The 22,133-nt window shown below is 44.9% G+C and overlaps 1 protein-coding gene across 1 annotated transcript in view; it reads left to right on the top strand.

The window, feature by feature from the left end:
* The window catches only part of USP24 (ubiquitin specific peptidase 24), a 4,679,666-nt gene that overhangs the window by 1,810,901 nt on the left and 2,846,632 nt on the right, over window positions 1-22,133 (top strand). Inside the window, exons 24-25 of the mRNA XM_044085508.1 lie at window positions 3,756-3,822; window positions 4,279-4,389. Coding sequence (XP_043941443.1) covers window positions 3,756-3,822; window positions 4,279-4,389 — 178 coding nt within the window. The remainder of the gene's footprint in view (window positions 1-3,755; window positions 3,823-4,278; window positions 4,390-22,133) is intronic.

The raw sequence follows: 22,133 nt of genomic DNA, 5'->3' as shown, positions 1-22,133 counted from the left end.
TCCAGAACAAGAGCAGGTTTTGCCACTGCTGTTTTGCAGGGCATTCTGGCTCAACCCAGTTCCTCATAGTACCTACCACCCTATGCATAGCTTTGGGAGTCTACCCATCTGTGATTACTGCAGCTGTATGCACGATGAACATAGTACAGTTTTGTACCTACCATAAATGTAGATGTTAATACAGCTGCAGTACAGGTTTCCCTCCCTCCTTCCCCTCTTGGTAAGGCCATGGGGCCTAAAAACCTCTTCATACCTCCTGACTGGGTTATCCTGTTATGTTTTATTTGCTTGCATTTGTGGATTAGCTTTATTTATGTATTGCCTTCCTTTTGGGGGCACCTGACATCTGGGGCAAGAAAGACTGAAGAACATGGCGTCGGCTGTGTCTTATATACTCTGGCCTTCCTGACGTCAGAAGAGTAAGTGACAACAACCGACGCCGGACCAAGACTTTGGAATTCGGCCGACCGAGGGACCGCCTGACGGCTGAAAACCCATCTGTGATTACTGCAGCTGTATTAGCACTCAAACATCTACATTTATGGTAGGTACAAAACTGTACTTTCCTCCTCTTCAAAACCAGGGAGTGCAAAGCCACCCCCCTTATGGTAAGAGCTTACAGTGACTTCACACTTCCACCTCCTCCCTCTGCCCACCTACACTTGCCCCTAGGAGGAAAACTCTCCTTCCGCGCAAGCAACTGGGCCACCATCACCAACGACCGCTGGGTCCTTCACATAGTGTCCCAGGGATACAAATTTTATTTCCCCACTCTGCCAACCCCAAAAGGGTTCCCAGATCTTCCCCCAAACCAGTGGGCAGAGGCCAAAAAGCAAGTCATTTCCTTCCTCTCTGAGGGCAATAGAGCATGTTCCTGCAGCACAGATAGGCCAAGGTTTCTACTCCATACTCTTCCTGGTACCCAGAAAAGAGGGCACATGGTACCCCATCCTCTATCTATCCATTCTAAACACCTAATGCTCACCCTCCAGCATCTTCTTCCTATGCTTTCCAAGGATGCTTGGTTAGCCATCCTAGACCTAAAAGAGACCTACCTACACATCCCAGTCTGGGAATCATGCAGGAAATACCTACGTTTCAGAGCAGGATCACTGCACTTTCAGTTCTCTGTGCTGCACTTTGGCTTATCCACTGCTCCCAGGGTTTTCACGAAATGTCTGGCTCCCGCCATTGCTTTTTGCAGACAAAGAAATATTCAAATTTACCCATACTTAGACGACTGCCTGATTCACGCAGACAGGAACAGCTGCTAAAGCACCTGACCTTTGAAAAGGACTTTCTGACCTCCCTTGGGGTATACTATCAATGAAAAGAAATCCAAACTAGTACCCACACAAAAAAATTGTATTCCTGGGAGCAAGCCTGGACACAGCATCCCAGATGGCATTCCTTACAACAGTAAAACAAACCTACCTGACAGCCTACTTCTGTCAACTAGCCACCAGGATCCAGTTATGCGCAAGGAAAATCCTGCAAGCTCTAGGATACATGGCTTCTTGCTTTCTACTCATTCCATATGCCAAGACTCCATATGAGGAAACTACAATGGTACCTAAAGAGGCTTTGGTGTCAGCACTCTCAAGACCTGGAAACACTTATACCTATGATACCTTGTCTAAGGAAAGGTTTTCTTTGGTGGGCAGCAGCATGCTACCACAACAAGGGACTTCCCTTCTCACAACGTCATGCCGCCGAGACCCTCACCACAGACGCAGCAGACTATGCCTGGGGTGCACACCTGCCAATGGAGCCCAAATCAAATACATGTGCACATCAACCAAAAAGATGTTAGCTGTTCAGCACGCCCTGACAGCTTTCCAGACCCCTACTCTCCCCGGGGCCTCTACTGATCAAAACAGACAACACCACAGTGATGTGGTACATCAACAAGCAGGGAGGGTCTCACTCTTATCCCCTGTGCAGGCTCGCCATGACCATTTGGCACATGGCCTCAGCCATGCAACTACACCTGTTAGCACAATTCCTGCCAGGCTCTCTAAACTCTCTGGCAGACAACTTAAGTAGAATCCTGCTAGACCCACAGGAGTGGCAGCTAGACCAAGGAACCTTCACCCTTGTAACCCAGAAATGGGGCACCCCGAAGGTAGACATCTTTGCCTCCCACTCCAGTCATCAGCTCAGCAAATTCTGCACCAGGGAACTCACAGCAAGATCTGGAAAGTGGATGCTCTATCCTTCCAGTGGCTAAACCTCTCGATCTATGCATTTCCCCCTCTACCACTCATTTCATGGGTACTGCTCAAAATAAGGGAGGAAAAACCGAAGACAATCCTGATTGCCCCAGACTGGCCATGCCAGCACTGGTACCCACTACTGCACGCGCAGCCTGTCACCCCTGCCACCATGGCATCTTCCTCAGATCCCAATACTACTGACCCAGAGGAATGGAGAATTCATGCATTCCCAATTGCAGACCCTCAATCTGGCAGCCTGGCTGCCATCTCCTCAAGCTGCCAGTCTAAGCAAACAAGTTCTAGATGTTATACGTGAGGCCAGATGCTCCAGCACTAGAAAGTCTTACGCTGACAAGTGGAAAAAGTTTTGCACCTGGATCCAGGCTAAGGGAGCCAGAACGGCACAGCCCTCCCTACCTCTCATCCTGGATTACTTGTCAGACCTACTACACAAGGGTCTATCCGTCTCTTCTATTAAACTTTCTCTCTTGGAAGACGGCCGTGCTTCTGGCCATCACTTCAGCTAGAAGAGTATCAGAGCTACAAACACTTATGGCTGTAGAGCCATTCATCATTTTCCATGCTGACAGGGTCCCCCTCAGGACTAACCCATCCTTCATGCCAAAAGTGGTGTCCATTGTGGCTGTCAACCAATTCATTAATTTGCCTACCTTTTTCCCTAACCCACAAAACAGAGGGCAAGGCCATATCCAAACAAACAATTTCCAAGTGAATAGCACACTGCATCAATTTCTGCTACAAACAGCAAGGAAAACCTACCCCCAAGGGGGTCAGGACACATTCCATCAGAGCAACCTCCACCTCTGCAGCTTTCCTCAGAGGGGTCCCCACCAGGGGCATCCTGGAGGCTGCAACATGGACATCTGTTCATACCTTCACAAAGCATTACCATCTGCCTATCTTCTCCAAATCCAGGGCAGGCTTTGCCACTGCAGTCTTGCAGGGCATCCTAGCCACCCCCCCCCAGTCTTCTTGACTGTCTCTGCCCTTTTCTACAGCTTTGAGAATCAACCCAAATGTGATGACTGCAACAGTGAAACACGAAGAACATAGTACAGTTGTGTACTCTTACCGTAAATGTAGGTGTTTGAGTGTATTCACTGTTGCAGTGCTGGTTTCTCTCCTTCCCCACCCCCTCTTGTCTTCTCTTTCTCTCCTCACAAGGAATTTTTGGTATTTACTTTCTGCTGGTGGTATTCTTCCACCATAACCTAGCTCCCTATTGGGGGCTCCTGACAGGGCAAGAAAAAGTGATGTAATGGCGTCGGCTGCCTGTTTTTATACCACTGATGACCTGACATCAGTCCTGGAGTGACAGCAACCGATGCAGAAATACTAAGCCTCTGGTATTCGGGCCGACTGAGGGCTTCCCTGGCAGGGATAACCCAAATGTGATGACTGCAACATTATAGTAAGTGTACACAACTGTACTTTGTGACACTTCGGTTGTAAGCACTATGCTGTTTGGTGAGGGTGAATGGTGTCTTTTGTATTAAACATTCTTCTTTTTACTTGTAGATCAACTAAACTTGTTATAATTGAGCGATTACTGCTGCTTGCTGAGCGTTACGTGATTGCTATTGAGGTAAGTTGAATTCATTTTTTTTCATGTATAAAAGAAATTCTGTTTCAGTATCACACATTGTCACACTTTCATTTGTTTCAGGAGTGAGATGTTTTATAATCAAATGAAAAAGTTGTAATCTTAGACATTTTCTATGTATATGTGAATCTTACAGCAAAACAATACATTGTACAAGTTGAGTGGTGAAGCATGTTAACCTACTGAAGAAAAATCTTTTAATGTGAATAACAGGTTAATAAATGCTGTGTTGTATTGTTAACAATCCAAAGTATGTGAAACATGGGTATTTGCACTTTGAGCATGTTTTAGGAGATGACAGGTTAAAGTTTATGATCAGTATTAGAGTTTGTATGCTTTTAATAAATAAATGTATTATGCTTTCTTTAGTCATTTTTATGTCTCTTGATGTTAACTGTTATAATGCAATTTCATTTTTATTTCCCTGTTTTTCTCTAGGATCTTTATTCTGTCCCTCGCACAATCCTACCTCATGGTGCTTCTTTTCACGGACATCTTCTGACACTCACTGTTACTAATGAGTCAACCAAAGATAGCTTTTCTGTTGAGGTAAATTTTGTTTTCTTTGGTATTAGACATAATTCTAAGCTGCTGAACAACAACAAGAAAAAAGTTAGTATAAGTAGAATGCTTGGCGCTTAGAAATAAAGTTAAAAATCCAACAAGAATTTCAGCAATTTCACTGGTGCATGGATTTTCCTTTTTGCTTGAGATTTTGGGGCTTTGAAGAGCAAGTCCTAACCCAGAAGGGCCTTCCAAGAATGATGAGATAAAACTGTTCCTGTTAAACTTGAGGACTGTAACTGTGATCCTATGAATAGTGTAGCTGCAAGCAGAACGTGAGAGTGTGTATGAAGTCCAAAGTTGCAGTATCTCAAAGTATAGCCCGTACTCTGAGCTGCTGTGATTTTTGTGTCTCTCTCATCCTTGTCATTGCATTGTTGCAGAAATGTCTAAAAGTTGTAATAGAAAGTTACAGAATTTAGTGTGTTTTTTTTTATTTTCTTTTTTAACTGTATAAAACAGAATCTTGACATCCAAACCGAAGGCTCATTCTTTAAGAACTGTTGGAACTTCTGCAGCATTTTTCAAGAACTCATTGAATGAAGATACTTGTGATGCAACAACCTGATCTATGTTGCACATCTTTGTTGAGCACTGTAAATTGGATGTGATTTCAAGGCTGAGGGCCTACTTTAGGGCTGCTATTCTTAGGGGCATATTCAGTCATGATTAAACCCAGGACCTGGTAGATGGGGATTCTGTTCCAGTAGTCAAAGTGGACTGATGGGTTAGTGTAAGATAGGGAAGTTATGCACTTAACGTAATGCTGCACTTTCATTATCCCTCATGCATCCACTTTGACAACCCACTGTCCATCCCTCTCCAAATTCTCATCCCTTACTGCTGGACAGACGTAGTAAATATATTTTAAGGCCTGTTGCTTTGCTGACCGTCTTTCTTTTGACACCCCCCCCACACACACACACAAACACACGCACAGTCTTTCTGTTAGGTTCTATGCAGAAACTCAATCTGAGGGTTTCAGAGAGAGAGAGAGAGAGGCAGGTACATCAAGAGAGCAGGAAAGGAGCTCAGACATTTTGGAGTACTTGCAGATGTTCATCGTGCATACAGCTGCAGTAATCACAGATGGGTTTTCAGCCGTCATGCAGTCCCTCGGTCGGCCGAATTCCAAAGTCTTGGTCTGGCGTCGGTTGTCGTCGCTTACTCTTCTGACGTCAGGAAGGCCAGAGTATATAAGACACAGCCGACGCCATGTTCTTCAGTCTTTTTTGCCGCGCGGTGCCCGAAGCAGAAGCAGTTCGCAAGTGCTGGTCGGCCAGCTCCTGAATTACGAAAATATTTGGAACCGAAGTCTTCATTAAAGCTAAGTACCCCGTTGGGGAAACTTTTCTTGCCTCAGACCGATGTCAGAAAAAGTTAATAATTGTATTTCTTGTGGGAAGGAAATACCGCATAAGGATTTCCATTCCCTTTGCATACCTTGTTTGGGCCCAGACCACAACGTCTCGGGCTGTCGCTTTTGCGCTACCTTCAATAAATGCACTATCAAGCGTCGGGCGGAGTTCGCCCAACACTATTTTGGTAAAGCTTTTGACTATAAAATGTCGTCCGACACTCCGACTACCGTTTTATCCAAAAAACGCAAGGAAAAGGACCGACACGCGAGGCCCGCGGTCTCCGCCGACACCACGCCGAAACAGGCTACACGTGGTCCGGTTCTCAGCGAGACGCCTTTGCAGTCCCTGACTACCGACGACACTCCTTTGGCGGTGTCTTCTGTACCCGAGACCGCTGGGTCCTCGGCCCTTTCTCAGACTACAACCGAAGCCCCGGCTTATGTCGAGCCTACTAATGTGGACAGGTCCACCTCCACCCATGGTGTATTTAGGCCTTCATCTTCTTTTTCTATTAAGGCCTTTACTAAATCCAAAGCAGCCAGGCATCACACTAGGCCTGCTGCTCAAGGCCCATCTCCTGGACCCATGCCTAAGAAACAGATGCTTAAAATGGCTGAGGATCTAATAACTCTTATCAGAGGTTTTCAGCCCCCTTCTGACAAGAGACCCAGAGTGGAGGAAGAATCCCCCTCTTCTGATCAGGGATCCATTTTATCAGAACATTCTGATGCAGAGGAACACTCTTACTCCCCTTTTGAGGATTCGGATGCAGAACAGTCCATTCCTTCTGTATCCCCCCCTGAGGATTTTTCTTTTGGGGAAACCTTGCACACCTTGAGGGAACACTTCCATTGGGAAGGCCAAGACTTTTCAGATTCCAAGAAAAGACTTAGGGAATTTCTTTGGTTACCTCAGCACAGACCTCTGGCTATACCCCTGTTTTGGAGGTACTGGATGATGTCTATTCGGAGGCTTGTCTTAACCCTGATTCTCTGCCTCCTGCACCAGTAAAGCCTGATAGATATTACAGAGTACCCAGTTCTCACCAATTTCTCTACAAAGGCCATAATGCTGACCCTGAAACCATTTCACAAGGCCCTAAGGGATTAAAGGCCTCCACTGCCAAGAATCCACTTCCTGCAGAAAGGGAATCTAGATCTCTAGAAAGGTGGGGTAAGAAGGTATATACCTCGGCCACCCTAGCCATGAGGGCCTTAAACTGTTAGTTTCATATGATTAAATATCAGCAGTTCCTGTTATCACAATTAAAAAACAAAATGTCTCAACCTGAACAACCAGATTTAAAAGAGTTACAGGATATGATGCATAGTGCGGAGCAAGTGGGTAAACACACCTTACAATGTGGTTATGATGCCCTAGAGGCCTCCAGTAGAGCGGCTGCTACAGGATCAGTCATTCGCAGACATGCCTGGCTTAGGGAACAAAATTTGCCTGATCATGTGAAAGCTAAGCTTCTTGATGCTCCTTTACAAAAGGATGTACTTTTTGGTACTAATGCTGAGGATATATTACGAAAAATGGAAGAAAAAGCCAAATCTATGCAAACTGTCAAAGCTTTCTTACAGGTCCAGCCACCACGTTTTAGCAGGAATTGGCCTTCAAAAAACTGGTCCTTTCCAGCCACTGACAAGCCCCAAAGAGGTAGATACAGACGCACAAGGGGCAGAGGGCAATCACAAGGATCATATAGAGGCAGACAATGGCAATCTCCAGCACCAAGAGGTGGTGAAGACAGTGCACAACAATACAGGAAGCAAACCCAATGACTCCCTCATTTCCATGCCAAGCAAGTCTCAGCTGGCAGCACCTTTGGGAGGGAAACTAGCATTATTTGCAAGCAATTGGCATATTGTTACAACAGACAAATGGATACTGGACATTATAAACAGAGGCTACAAATTTCAATTTCACACTCTTCCAAACATGAGAGGCATGCCAAACCTGCCACAAAATCAAAGGGCAGAGGCACAACTGCAAATTTCAAAGCTCCTAAACATGAGAGCTATACAAAAGGTACCTACACACCAACAAGGTCAAGGTTTTTATTCAAGACTCTTTCTGGTACCAAGAAAAGGAACCGACTGGAGACCTATTCTGGACTTATCCATCCTAAACACATTTCTACTGCACAAAATTCAAGATGCTCACATTACAGCAACTTCTTCCCATGCTGGGCAAGGAGTTTTGGCTGGTAACATTGGACCTCAAGGAGGCATACTTGCATGTCCCAATCAGACAAAGCTGCAGAAGATACCTCAGATTTCTTGCAGGTTCAATCCACTATCAATTCTCTGCATTGCCCTTTGGCTTATCTACTGCGCCCAGAGTATTCACAAAGTGCCTGGCATCAGTGATTGCCTTTTGCAGACTTCAAGGGATACAAATTTACCCTTATCTGGACGACTGCCTGATCCAAGTGGACAGCAAACACATACTACTGGAACATCTGGCATATGTGACACAGTTACTGCTTTCTCTGGGATACACCATCAACAAGGAGAAATCAAGGCTAACACCATCTCAGAAAATAACCTTCCTGGGTGCCAGCTTGGACACAAACACCCAGATGGCATATCTTACGCCAGAAAAACAAGGGCAATTATCTCAGTACTTCAAAACACTAGCAAAAAGTACCAGGCTTACTGCAAGGAAAATCCTGCAGACTCTAGGATTCATGGCATCTTGCATTCTCCTAATCCCATGTGCAAAGCTGCATATGAGGAAACTTCAATGGTACCTAAAAAATCTATGGTCCCAACACAGTCACAGTTTGGAAGCAATTATACCAATAATTCCATGTTTGCAAAAGGAATTTCTATGGTGGGCCCAAGCATGTCAAGTAAACACAGGCCTTCCATTCTGCAAGCCTCAAGCAAAACAAGTCATAACCACAGACGCCTCAGATTACGCCTGGGGGGGGGGCGCACATGAAGGACAGGTGCATTCAGGGCAGATGGTCCCACAAGGAAAAGCACCTTCACATCAATCAAAAAGAAATGCTAGCAGTAATAAATGCAATTACAGCTTTCAAGGACTTCCTGCATCCAGGACAATTACTGATAAGAACAGACAACACCACAGTAATGTGGTACATAAACAAACAAGGAGGAACACATTCATACCCCTTGTGCAGACTAGCCATGACTCTTTGGAACTTGGCTCTGGAAAGACAAATCGAACTTCAAGCACAGTACTTGCCAGGACTGGAAAACACACTGGCAGACACTCTGAGCAGGAATATGACAGATCCACACAAATGGAAGTTACATCCTCAGGTGTTTACGGAGATAATCCAAGCGTGGGGGAGGCCAGACATAGATCTTTTTGCCTCCCACAGGAACCATCAATTGAAAAAGTTTTGTTCAAGGACCTTCCATCCAAAGGCCTGGAAAGTGGACGCCCTTTCATTCAGTTGGACAGCATGGACAGTTTATGCATTCCCACCTCTGCCTCTTCTGCCCAAGGTGCTTTTGAAAGCAAGAACAGACAAACCGAGGATGATACTGATTGCTCCAGATTGGCCAAGGCAACACTGGTATCCACTCCTGAGGAGCCTAACACATACTCCTCCCTGGTCCCTGCCTCTAATACCTCTTCTGCTGACTCAGAACAGCTACAAAACCCTTCACAGTCAGCTGAAAACACTCAACCTCGCTGCTTGGAAAATTCCTTAACACCACAACAGACCCTACTCTCCAAGGAGGTGCAGGATGTCATTTTGGAGGCCAGAAGACCATCTACTAGAAAAGCTTGCTCCGCAAAATGGAAGCGGTTTTGCTGTTGGAATGAGAAAAGAGGACAGGACCCTAGAAAATTCAACTTGCCTCAGGTTTTACAGTACCTAGCTGAACTGCTGAACAGTGGACTTTCATTTTCTTCCATTAAAATACATGCCTCAGCCATTTCTGCAGAATTCAACACGGATCCCCCTTTATTCTCTCACCCACTCTTACGGCAGTTCCTCAGAGGGGCTAAGAATATAAGACCTCCAAGGAAGCAACCAATACCAGCCTGGGACCTTAATTATATACTAGAAAAATTAAAATTGCCTCCCTTTGAACCTGCTGCCTCAACAGATCTGCAATATTTGTCCTGGAAAACAGCTTTCCTTCTGGCCATCACTTCAGCTCGTAGGGTTTCTGAACTACAGGCCCTCATGGCGGTGCAGCCCTTCCTCATCTTCCATCAGGATAGGGTTTCCCTTCGTACTAATCCATCTTTTATGCCAAAAGTGGTATCCAGGGTAGCCTTAAATCAAGCCATACACCTACCTACCTTTTATCCTAACTCTCAAAACAAAGGGGAAAGGCTGCTTCACTCTTTAGACATCCATAGGCAGCTACGTTACTATTTGGACAGAACAAAGTCCTTCAGGAAATCAGAACAACTTTTTGTGTCCTATGCCGTAGGGGCTCAAGGGAAACCAGTTTCCAAACAGACCATTTCCAAGTGGATTGGCCACTGCATACGATTTTGTTACTCCTATCATGGGAAATCTGTCCCTACTGGTATCAGATCTCACTCAACCAGGGCCACAGCCACCTCTACAGCCTTCCTCAGAGGTGTGCCTACTAAGGATATTTTGGAGGCAGCCACTTGGAGTTCTGTACATACCTTCACAAAACACTACCACCTGCCCTTATATTCCAGAACAAGAGCAGGATTTGCCACTGCTGTTTTGCAGGGCATTCTGGCTCAACCCAGTTCTTCACAGTACCTACCACCCTATGCATAGCTTTGGGACTCTACCCATCTGTGATTACTGCAGCTGTATGCACGATGAACATAGTACAGTTTTGTACCTACCATAAATGTAGATGTTCGAGTGCTAATACAGCTGCAGTACAGGTTTCCCTCCCTCCTTCCCCTCTTGGTAAGGGCATGGGGCCTAACAACCTCTTCATACCTCCTGACTGGGTTGTCCTGCTATGTTTTATTTGCTTGCTTACACTGATTTTGCATTACATTGCATTGCTTGCATATGTGGATAAGCCTTATTTATGTATTGCCTTCCTTTTGGGGGCACCTGACATCTGGGGCAAGAAAGACTGAAGAACATGGCGTCGGCTGTGTCTTATATACTCTGGCCTTCCTGACGTCAGAAGAGTAAGCGACAACAACCGACGCCGGACCAAGACTTTGGAATTCGGCCGACCGAGAGACCGCCTGACGGCTGAAAACCCATCTGTGATTACTGCAGCTGTATTAGCACTCGAACATCTACATTTATGGTAGGTACAAAACTGTACTTTTCTGCATCAGGTTTGGTTGACAGCAGAATCCTAATAGTCAATTTGGATAGACTATGGATGTTGAAGATGCAGCATTATGTTAAGTACATAACGTCTGTTTTTGTGAACGGTGAGTGTGAGAACATTTTTTAGTAAGCACTTAATAATAATTAGATCACTGAGTAGAAAATCTAGCGCTATAATTTTTTTTTCATTTTTCTAAAGTAATTTGTAGTTGAATATATTTTAATTCTTTGTTATATTATGGGTCAGTGTTAGTTTCAAAAAAGTGTTTTGTAGTGATGTTACGATTGTACTTCGGTATGTGGTTTATGGCATGACTAGACTGTATTAGTTATCTGTTGGGATTGGATGGGTTAATCCCACATATGTGTTTAACTTGTAATGTGTTTGAATTCCCTAGTTTTAACTGAAGTACTTGCTTGTGTGTTGTTGTGCTTGGTTACATTCAATTTTAAGGAGATGGGAACATGTACTGTTAATTTAAAAATTATTATTTTGCAAAGAGAGGGGCATGGAAAAGACTTATTTGTATGTAGTGATGGACAAGGGTGGCTGTGAAATGGGGTGGAAGATAGGAAAGTAGGCCACAACTTTCACACTGGTGGGAGTCAATCTGTGGAAAGCAGGTTTTGTCTCTTCCTGTAGTGGGAGTCAGTTTGCACATCCTTAGAACACAAAGGCAGTGCAGCATTGTCAAATGTAAGAAAGTCACTGGTTTTGTACAGTAATAAAACAGTCAAATTCAATGAGTAGCCAGAATCGGCTGAAATATCTGAGAAGTATACAGAGATGACGGAGTTCCAGCTGTGTACCAATACTAAGGTGTACAATGACAAAACACATCTGAACGCTAGTCAAACAAGGCTGTAATAGACTTGTGCACACAGCGGAGAGGAATGGGTGTGGTAACACAGTGTGTCAAGCTACCAGATATAAACCAGTGAGAATGAAATGTACAACCAGAAAGACATATAAATATATTGCTGGCATCAGATAAAAATGAGGTGCAGATATTTAGTCTAATGCTTTTTACCGCAGAAGGGAGTTTCTCAGACAGTGAAACAGAGACAATTTGAGTTGTTTTTCAGGCCATCTATTAAGCTTTTAGACATTGGAGCCAAGACCGTGGGTCAGGTGATTCTGGACACTGCAGCTCTCTATGAATGTTGACAAGTTTGCTCTCCACTGATCCCATCTCCTTTCTACTATTATGCTGTCAGTGAAGCTGAGATGATGTGGATTTCCTGACAACACAGCACAACGGTAATGAGATGTCAGCTGAGCTTGCTCTCTCTAGACCTTGTCTCCTTCCCCCTTTTAAGCCCTTGACAGTGAAGCTGAGGAGATGAATCCGTTTGCTGGAGAGGTTTCCAAATAGGGCAGATGTGTCCTCCACCTGTTAAACCCTCGGTCATTGAAGCCAACACATTAGGTCAGCTAGATGGTGACGGGGTCCAAACAATGCATTTGTATTGGAATGTTAACAAGGTTTGCTGTCTGCAAAGCATGAATAGCACATTTCCAACCCACTTCTTTGCTCAGTATGTGTGCAGCTAGTAGAGGGCCATGTGCCTTGTTCTTCCTACTATCCAACACAGAGCAACATGAGAGCTCTTTTTGTTGACTGAGAGAGTGGATTGTTTTTGTAATAGGTAAATCCCAAGCTCTACATTCAGTATGTGTTCCGGTACCCAGATTGTGTCGAGGTTCTTCATATTGATCACTGCTGCAGTAGCCTTAGCTGTATGGCTTATATCTTGCATAGGATATAGCAGCAGTTCATCTTCCAAAGCTTCAGAGCACCTTCCACATGTCCAAACCAGTAGTCAGCTTGAGCTGAGCTGATTAATAAGACTGGTTTGGGTGCCAAACCCTTCAGAGCTTCCCTACTGCTCAGAAGAGCATTCCTGTGTGGGCTTTCAAGAATTGATGGTTGGCTAACTATTTTAACATTGCTGGGCAGATAAGATGTTCCTCATTTGCACTGCATCAGTAGTGCATGGGTTCTGAGCCTACACAAACCCACACTAGCACTTTTCAGACCAGTTTGCTTCACCAGCCAACTGTCAGCTCCATCAGTACTACACCAGGAGCCAGGAGGACAGATGCCTTTTCCTTCCAGTGGACAACAAAATTGTTCTATGCTTTTCTTCTGCCTCTTCCTAAAAATTCTTCTCAAAGCACAAAAGGAAGCACACAAATTCCTTTTACTTGCATCTTTTGGCTGAGGCAGCATTGGTTTCCCTAGGGGAATTCCTCTTCAACTGGACTTGATAAATCAGCATAAAAGATTGCTTCTCCACCAAAAGCTTCCATTTCTCAACTTGATCCTATGTATCACAAGATTGTAATTTCACAAAAACATCTCTTCTCTGATGAGGTTGCTCAAGTTCAACAAGAGACCAGGAGACCCACTACTAGGAAATCTTACACAGCTAAAAGAAAAATTTTCCTACTGGTGCTGCGAACATAGTCAGGACCCATTGTCATCACAAGTTCCTGCTGTACTGCAGTATCTCTGTGAACTACTTTGATCAGATTTGGCCTACTCTATAAAAGCTCACCTATCTGCTGTCAATGCCTGCCTCCCTCTTAGCCCTCCACTTTTGTCTAAGGCAGAGATCTAGCTTTTTTCTTTTGGTCTTGTTCTTTTATAGTTACTTTGAGTTCATGTCATGCAAGAAGGGAAAATGTCAGTGCGGTAGGCAGATTCCCCATAAGGATTGTCACGAACAGTGTCTCTTTAGTCTGTGTGCTTCCCACAATCATATGTCCTGTAACATTTGTAAAACATTTGTGCCTAAGACTCTTAAAAGTCGGTTGTCTTCTCTGGCCATCTGTGCCATGAACCAGAGGCTTAAACTGTTAGCCTAGGGTACCATGACAGAATCTTCTAACCCTGAGGTACCGTTAAGTAAGAAGGTGGCCAAGAAATCTCTGCCGGATTCTTTGGACGTCCACCTTCCGCCGGAAATTTCTCTAGAAGCAGGTGATAGCTCTGTAGTCCATCCAGTGTCTACATCAGATTTCTCTGCCATGTACCACATTAGAGGCTGGCAAGGACTCTTCCTTTCACATGTCTTCTGAGACGTTGAAAGCATCTACTCTAGATGTCGAGGGGGAAACAGCAGTTGATCATCTCCGAGTTCCTTAGAGGGATTCCACAGATTTTGGGCAGGGAAGATGCTCTGGGTGCCCTTACTGAATTTTGTCAAATTTCCGAGTCCCTGGTATTTGTTAGGGCTGACGTCCTTGCCAAGAAAAAGCAAAAGACTAAGCATACTTCTGTACTCCCTAAGGATCTTCAGATGGAATGGAAGTTTACTCAGAACTTGTTTAATACTTCAATGACCCTGAACCCTGCCCAAGGGGTTTCTGTGCCTACTTGCCCTTGGACAGCGTCTCCTTCCAAATAGACTAGGGAACCCGATTCCTTGGATAAGGATTCTGAGTATAAGGATGGGTCCTTGTCTTAAGTTCCCAGAAGCTTTTGTCTTTGGCTTATGGTTTTGATGAAGAAGAGTCTGTTAGTCCGGAGTCTCATTTTGAGGAATTTTCTTTTGCAGACACTAGCAAGAATGATGGAATATTTTAAGTGGGATCTTTTCAAAGTGTCTGATATCCAAAAATAGGTATTATGAGTTGCTTCAGGTGGACACTCGAGCCTTCTTGCAGTACCTCCTGTGTTCAGTGTTTTGTTACACCTTTATAGCTGCTTCCAAGTCTCCTGATTCTCAGCCTCCTGCTTCAAAGAAATCTGACAGATTCCATGATGTTCCTGAGGATTGTCATTTCTTGTTTGTGTCCTTCTGCTGACCTTGCTGCTGTGTTAGTCTCCTCTGGCAAGCCTTCTAAACTTTTGCTCTCTTCCAAGCTTTTGCCTTCAGAAGAGGATAGTAGGTCAATTGAGGGAATTGGTAAGAAGGTTAGACTGCTTCTGCTTTGGCCTTTCAGGCCATCAGTTACCAGATCCACCTGATCAGAAGTGCTGTGGCCTTGATTGCCCAGGCTTGTCAGGCTCTTTCTGACATCTCTGATTTTGAGGCGAAATCTTCTGCTCTTTTTATTTTGGGTTCTGTCTCTGAGGTGGCTTGCCACTCTGTCAGCTGTAGCTATAATGTTGCTGATGCCTCATCCAGAGCTGCTGGGTCTGTCATGAGGTGGTGTTTTTGGCTTCTCCTGCAATCATTCCCTTTAGACATTAAGGCCAAGTTGCTGGATGCTCCTTTGAGTAATAAAAAAATCTCTTCGGGACTGCTGTTACTGTTGTTTGTCTCTTCAGGAAAAAGGGTAAGGCTTTGCAAGGCCTTAAACATTTTTGTATTACTTAAGTTCCAGCGGAATTAACCTACTAAGCCTTCCTTTGTTCACAGGCAACCTCGTCAGGCCAATGAAAGCAGGAAGATTAGTATGCAAGCTCCCTACTGCTAAGTTTTCTCTGAATTCTGTGGCCCAAACGCCTCCTTTATCTAACAAGCCTACTTCTCTTTGATATCTTGGCTCCTTTACTCCTCGGAGAGATTCCCTTGTCTCTTCAGTTCTCCCTCGGTCTTCCAAACTGACATCTCACCACCTTAGATTTTTGGGTACTATCTGTCATCCTTCAGGGTACTTCATGATGTGGAAATTTCTCCCTCCTTTTTCAGGGATTCCCCAACCTTGTCTGGAACAACTTCCTCACTTCTCAGAGGTCCTTGGGTCCCTGGTGGATTTGGTAACCATTCAGCCTGTTCCTCCCTCCCTCCCTAGTAAGAAAAAGATTTTGCACCCTAAGCTGTCTGTACCCAAGACTGGAACAGACAGTCAAGAGGAGAAGGTTAACACTTGTACCACAACTCCAGCCGCACACAGACCTACTAAAACAGCACTGGCAAAAAACAAACATAAATACACAAAATCATACTCCGAGGCTCTAAATAAAAACTTGCAAAGGCATCCGAGACCTCCAAAGCAGACACCCAATTAACCTACACTTCCCGTCACAAATCAGACAACACACAAAACACAAAATCAGTGTGCTGCACAGTCTCAGCCCTTAAGGCAAAATAACGTACCTAACACACTAGTAATAGGTGACTCTATAGTCAGGCACACTGACGTCCCACTCACTAGGCTGGACAAGCAGAGGGTTACTGTTGGCTGCCCGTTTGGAGCCAGAATCTGCCACATAACACAAGCACTCAGGTCACTCCAGAACAAGTACAAATATGACTCTATCATTGTTCATGTTGGTGTGAATGACCTGAGACGTACCTCCCTGGACTGCATGAAAAGAGACATGGAAGAGCTCTCTGATCATGTAGCCCAGGCTGGCATGACCCTGACCCTGAGTAGCATCCTTCCCTCACCAAGAATGATACTTCAGTATAAAGGAAAAAATGATCAATTTCAACAATTGGCTAAGCTTCTGGTATAATTCAAAAAGGGATCCAGTGTCTGTCAGCCTGGGACAACATGCTTGACAAGCCGCGTTGCTTCGCAAGAGACTGCTTGCACCTGTCACCCCTAGGCTTTCGAATACTGGCCAAGCCTCTTGCTGCCCCCATAGTGCCTTTTTTAGGCAAGGCTCAAAAGTCAAACCCGCCTCCGTAAACAGCACAATTAACAAAAAACTGAGGGTTATGCTACTCAATGCCAGGAGTATGTCTCAAAATGCACGTGCTCGAAGCACTCCTCAGTATGGAGAACGTCGACATCTGTACAGTAACTGAAACCTGGTTCAAGGCTCTAGAGAGCACCCCAGCACTACCGGGCTACAACTTATACCACACATTTCGGCCACAGAACACGGACCAAAACTCAAAAGGAGGGGGTGTATCCATATGCATCAAGGAGACCTGCAATTCCAGGTTAGTGGCACAGCATGATACCTCTGAGATCATCCATGTGCAACTAACATCAGGCAAATCTGCAATGCAAATTGTGGCCTGCTACAGATCACCCTCCATTACCCAGGACCACCACTCCACCTTTCTGGAGACACTGGAAAACATGAAGGTCCTACCAAACACCCTGATATTGGGCAACTTCAATTACCCTACTATTTAGTGGGAAAACTATTGAGTACAAATTCCCAGGCCCAGCACTTCCTGGATTTCATCAACTCAAACGCCCTGGATCAGCTGGTAAACTCCCCTACCAGAGGTGAAAACATGTTGGACCTTGTCATCACCAACATGGGCGACAGGTGTTCCACACCGGAGGTCAACCCATCACTGGTTAGATCAGACCATAAACTAATCACTTTGGATGTCCACACCCCACCACCACCCCCAACTAAGGAAACCACAGTAAAAAACTTTTCTAAAGCAAACTTCACCTTACTTAAGACAGAAGTGGTAAGTTTCACAGCCCCCACACTAAAGGATAACACTGCCCAAGATGCAGAAACATTTACAAATGCACTCTGTGAGCACCTACAAGGATGCATGGATCGTGCCATACCTAGCAAAACCAAGACTCACTCCTCTAAGAGAAGGAAACCAGTTTGGTGGACCCCTGCAGTAAACAGGCTATACAATAGAAGGAGGAAACTAGTTCAGGAAAAAAAGTAAATCCCAAGAAGGAAAGACATCCCTGATCAGTATGAGTAAGAAACTGAGGTCCCTCATGAAATTATCCAATGCTAACTTCGAAAGAAAAATAGCCAAGGATTCAAAAGATAACCACAAAGCCTTCTTTAGCTATGTTAAGAATCTAAGTGGCAACTCGAGGATGTGCACTGAACTAGTGCAAAATAGCACAAAATATACTGAATCTACTGATATTGCCAACATCCTGCAGATAGATTCAGTGCAAACTTCACCCCCCTCTCACCTCCTAAAGGGTCCACAACAATACTGGAAAAGTGTAGTGTCCCAAAAATCACAGACACACGGGTGAAAACAGCCCTTTCAAAAGCCAAAAACACACAGTCAATAGGACCAGATGATGTCCCAGCTGCATCTTGCACGAACTACAAAACTAACTAACCCCCCACCTAAACACGCTGTTCAACCTCAGGCTCTCCACAGGCTACGTGCCCATAGAATGGTGCACAGCAATGGTTATTCCTCTCCACAAAGGAGGGGCCACAACTGACCCTGCTAACTGTCATCCCATAAGCCTGACTAGTCTGGTCTGCAAGGCTATGGAGCACATCATTATGCAACTCATTAACAAAGACATAGGGAACCTCCAAACACTTGACCCGATCCAGTTCGGCTTTGTTAATGGCAGATCATGCCTACTAAACCTGGTTGACTTCTTCGAGACAGTCACCAAGGCCATAGACGAGGGAAAGGTGGTTCACACAGCCTACTTTGACCTCGCCAAGGCTTTCGACACCATTCCCCACTCTGGTATTACAGAAAAACTCACCAGCCTGAACATAAACCCCTACGTCACGAGATGGGTTGTCAACTGGATTACAGACAGAACTCACATGGTAAGAATAGCGGGCTCCAGGTCCGACTCTAAACCAGTCACAAGTGGTGTCCCGCAAGGCTTGGTCCTGGGACCCCTACTGTTCGGCATATACTTCTCAGAAATACATGCAAACACAGGAGGACTATGGCTAACCAAGTTCGCTGATGACTGCAAACTGGGAGCCATAATTGACTCTCCGGCTGACACGGACATCCTCCAAAAGGGCCTTACTGAGATGGACACCTGGTGTCAAAGTCATGGCCTCAAGCTAAATGCCAAAAAATGATTAGTCATCCCGTTTGGGAAAAGCAAAACATCCACGAATTACCACATAGGTGGCAGCCCCCTTAATACAGAAGAGGCAATAATAGATCTGGGGACCCAGGTAGATCGTAATCTCTCCTTTGACAGTCATATTGCCAAAGTAGTTAGGAAATCCTTCTATGTGGCCTATCTATTTACTAAAGGGTTCGCATCTAGAAATAGAGGTTGTAGTGCCACCCTACTCTTCACTCATTAGTCCCATCATAGAGTACAATGCCCCATTTGGGATGTACCTCACAAGACACTTCCAGCAGCTGTAAAGACCACAAAAGTACCTCACCAAGAGGATTACTGGTCTCAAACATATATCCTATGCAGCCCGACTGAACATATCGCTTACTCAGAGGTGATTTCTGCCTGACTTACAAAGCCATGTCCAACTCAGAATTAATGGACATGCTCCACCTAAAGAAATCCAAGTCACTGTGAGCCATGCGCTCTAGTGAGCTAAACCTCGCCACAACAATAAATAGAACATGCTGGAGGGATAGATTCCTGTCACAGAGACTCCCCATGCTTTGGAACAAAATTCCAAATGACATCAGGCAGAGCCCCTCACTAACACTCTTCAAGAGAAACCTTGACAAGTGGATGGGTAACAGAAAATACACCCCTGGGATTACTTCATTGGCTCTGCTTGTCAGAGGATCAGTCAAGTAATCAATGGGGAGGCGAAAGCTGACGCACTCTGGCTAGGCTTATAAATGCCCTCAGGCAGATAGCCCAGTTACCTACCTATGAACCTATTCTGGATCTCTTCCTTCTCAACACTTTCTCAAGGTTCCTTCTTTTTGGATGGTTAGTGTTCAGAACCAGTTTCCACATTTAAGACTGCCAGGCTTTTCTGGTTCCCTTGGATCTCTGAAAGATGCTTGCCTTCATATTTCTGTTCACCCTCTTTTCAGGAAGGTTTTACGTTTCTCTGTTTCTTCCTCTTATTTTCAATTCACTGCTTTGCCCTTTGGTATCTTTACTTGCCCTAAGGGTATTCGCAAAATGCCTAGCTCCTGTGATTGCCTTTTGCAGGCTCTAAGGCATTCAGATTTTTCCTTATCTAGACAGTCTGTTGCTTCAGACACCCTCTATCAGTTGTCTGTTACAGGATCTGGAGTTCACCATATCTCTCCTTTAAAGTCCTTGATCAACTTACAAAAGTCTGCCCTAACTCCCTCTCATGGTCATTTGTGTCTGGGTCATAGGATTTAGACAGTACCAGTATTGACCTGCCTTCCACCTCCAGAAGTTCTGTCCTTGACAGCAGCTTTTTTTCATTCACTTCTTCCTCTGCATGCTGTTCCAACTAGAGTGTTTCTTCAAGCCCTGGAATTCGTAGCCTGTTCTGTTCCAGTGCTCCCTTTTGCCAGACTGCACATGCAGAAGCTTCAGTGGTAACTTAAGTCAGTTTAGCTTCAGCATTGCCACCCTCTGAATTTCAGAGTGCATCTCCTTCCTTGTCTGAAGTGGGTATTCGTTTGGTGGATTCAGCAATTTACCCTTAACCCACACCTGCCTTTTCAGTCTCAAGTTACTTCTCAAGAACTGTTCACTGAAGCTTCAGACATGGGGTTGGGGGCTTATTCTGGTCACCTTAAAGTTCAAAGTCTGTGCCCCCCCACTTCACAAGTCAGATCATATCAGCATTAAAGAGAGGAGAGTCCTGATTCTTCCCCTTGGTCTTTTCACCCCATACTCACTCCAGGCTCTCTGAAAGTTTACTTTTGGCAACACCACAGTTGTGGTATGTCAACAAGCAGGGGGGCATGAAGTCTTACCCTCTCTGCAGGTTGGCTCTTCAGGCCAGGGTCTGGCTGTCCATTTTCAGTTAACTCTTCAGACAGTGTATATTCCTTCAAAGCACAGTCTAGTGTCAGATACTTTGAGCAGGTCTAAAACACAGGCTCATGAGCACATGCTTCACAGAGACGTGTTTCTGGACATAGTCCATCGGTGAGGTATTCCTCAGGATGATCTTTTTGCCTTGCATCTGAACAGGCATCTCCTCTTTTTCTATTCCAGAGTGCCATGCTATCTGGCATGGAAGATGAATGCTCTTTCTTTTCCTTGGAAGGGGATTTTTCTCTGCCTTCTGTCCCCTTCTACTTCCAAGAGACGTGCAGAAGATTAAGCTGGATTCCACAAAATCTTCCTAGTGACTCCCTTTTGGCTAATGTAACACTGGTTCCCCCTCTTAATACATCTGGCCTAGGGCAGTCACCACAAGTTACTTCACCGTTTGGACCTTCTCACAGAAGACAAGGACTTACTCACCCATCCTCACTTGTCCACGCTTCTGCTGGCAGTGTGAGTAATAGGGTTTAGATCCCTTTTAGGCACCTGTTTTCTGAGGACATGCTCAAGGTTTTACAGGAGGCAAGAAGGCTTACAATCAGAAAGTCTTGTATATCCAAATTGAAGAGGTTTTCTGTTTGGTTCCATGCTGTTAACCAGGACACGTTTTCATTGGGGGGTCCCTATGGTTTTCTCCTAATTGTGTGAGTTGCTCCAGTCAGACTTGGCCTATTCTTCTGTATAGGCCTGTTTGGCAGCTTTTTCTGCCTGTCTGCCCTTGAATTCTCCTTTGGCCTCTAGTTTTGAGGTCAAACAATTTCTTAAAAGCATCCTGCATCTTAGGTCCCCAAGGAAGCCCATTCCTCCTCCATATGACCTTAATTTTGTTTTAGAAAAATTAACCAGTCTACTTTTCAGCGTGCAGGTTCAGCTTCTCTGCAACATTGTACCTGGAAGACTGTCTTATTGCTTGCTGTTTTTCTTGGAGAGTTTCTGAGCTTCAGGCCATTATTGCCATCCTTCCTTTTCTGTGTTTTCACAGGGACTGGGTGCCCGCTCGTACTAATGCCTCTTTTATGCCCAGGGTGGTTAATAAGTTGTCTTTGAATCAGACAGTACAATTCCCTTCCTTTTTTTCCCTCACCTCAGTCTGCTAGTGAGAGGGTTCTACATACCTTGGACTTGCACACACAGCTCAGGCATTATTTGAATAAAACTTAGGCCATTTGTAAGTCTGACCAGCTTTTCATTTCTTTTCATCCCAGGACATTGTGTTTGTCTGTTTCTAAGCAAACCTTCTGCTCATGAATGTATAAGGCCATTTCCTTTTATTGCACTTTTCATGGCAAATGTCTGTCTACTTCCATTAAAACTTACTCCACTAGAGCCATTGCCACCTCTGGTGCTTTCTTCAAGGGGTTAGACACCAATTCCATCCTTGCAGCTGCTACTGGGTCTTCAGTACAGGTAAATATAAAGTGGGTATGGTTTCTAGGGCAAGTGCAGGTTTTACTTGAGACATTCTGCATGGGTTTCTTTAGGCTCTACACAGCCTTCTACTTCCCAAACCTTT

Source organism: Protopterus annectens, chromosome 10.part0, assembly GCF_019279795.1.
Source record: "Protopterus annectens isolate FY-2018-M chromosome 10.part0, PAN1.0, whole genome shotgun sequence".
Taxonomy (NCBI): domain Eukaryota; kingdom Metazoa; phylum Chordata; order Ceratodontiformes; family Protopteridae; genus Protopterus; species Protopterus annectens.
This window is presented reverse-complemented; position numbering and strand designations above follow the sequence as displayed.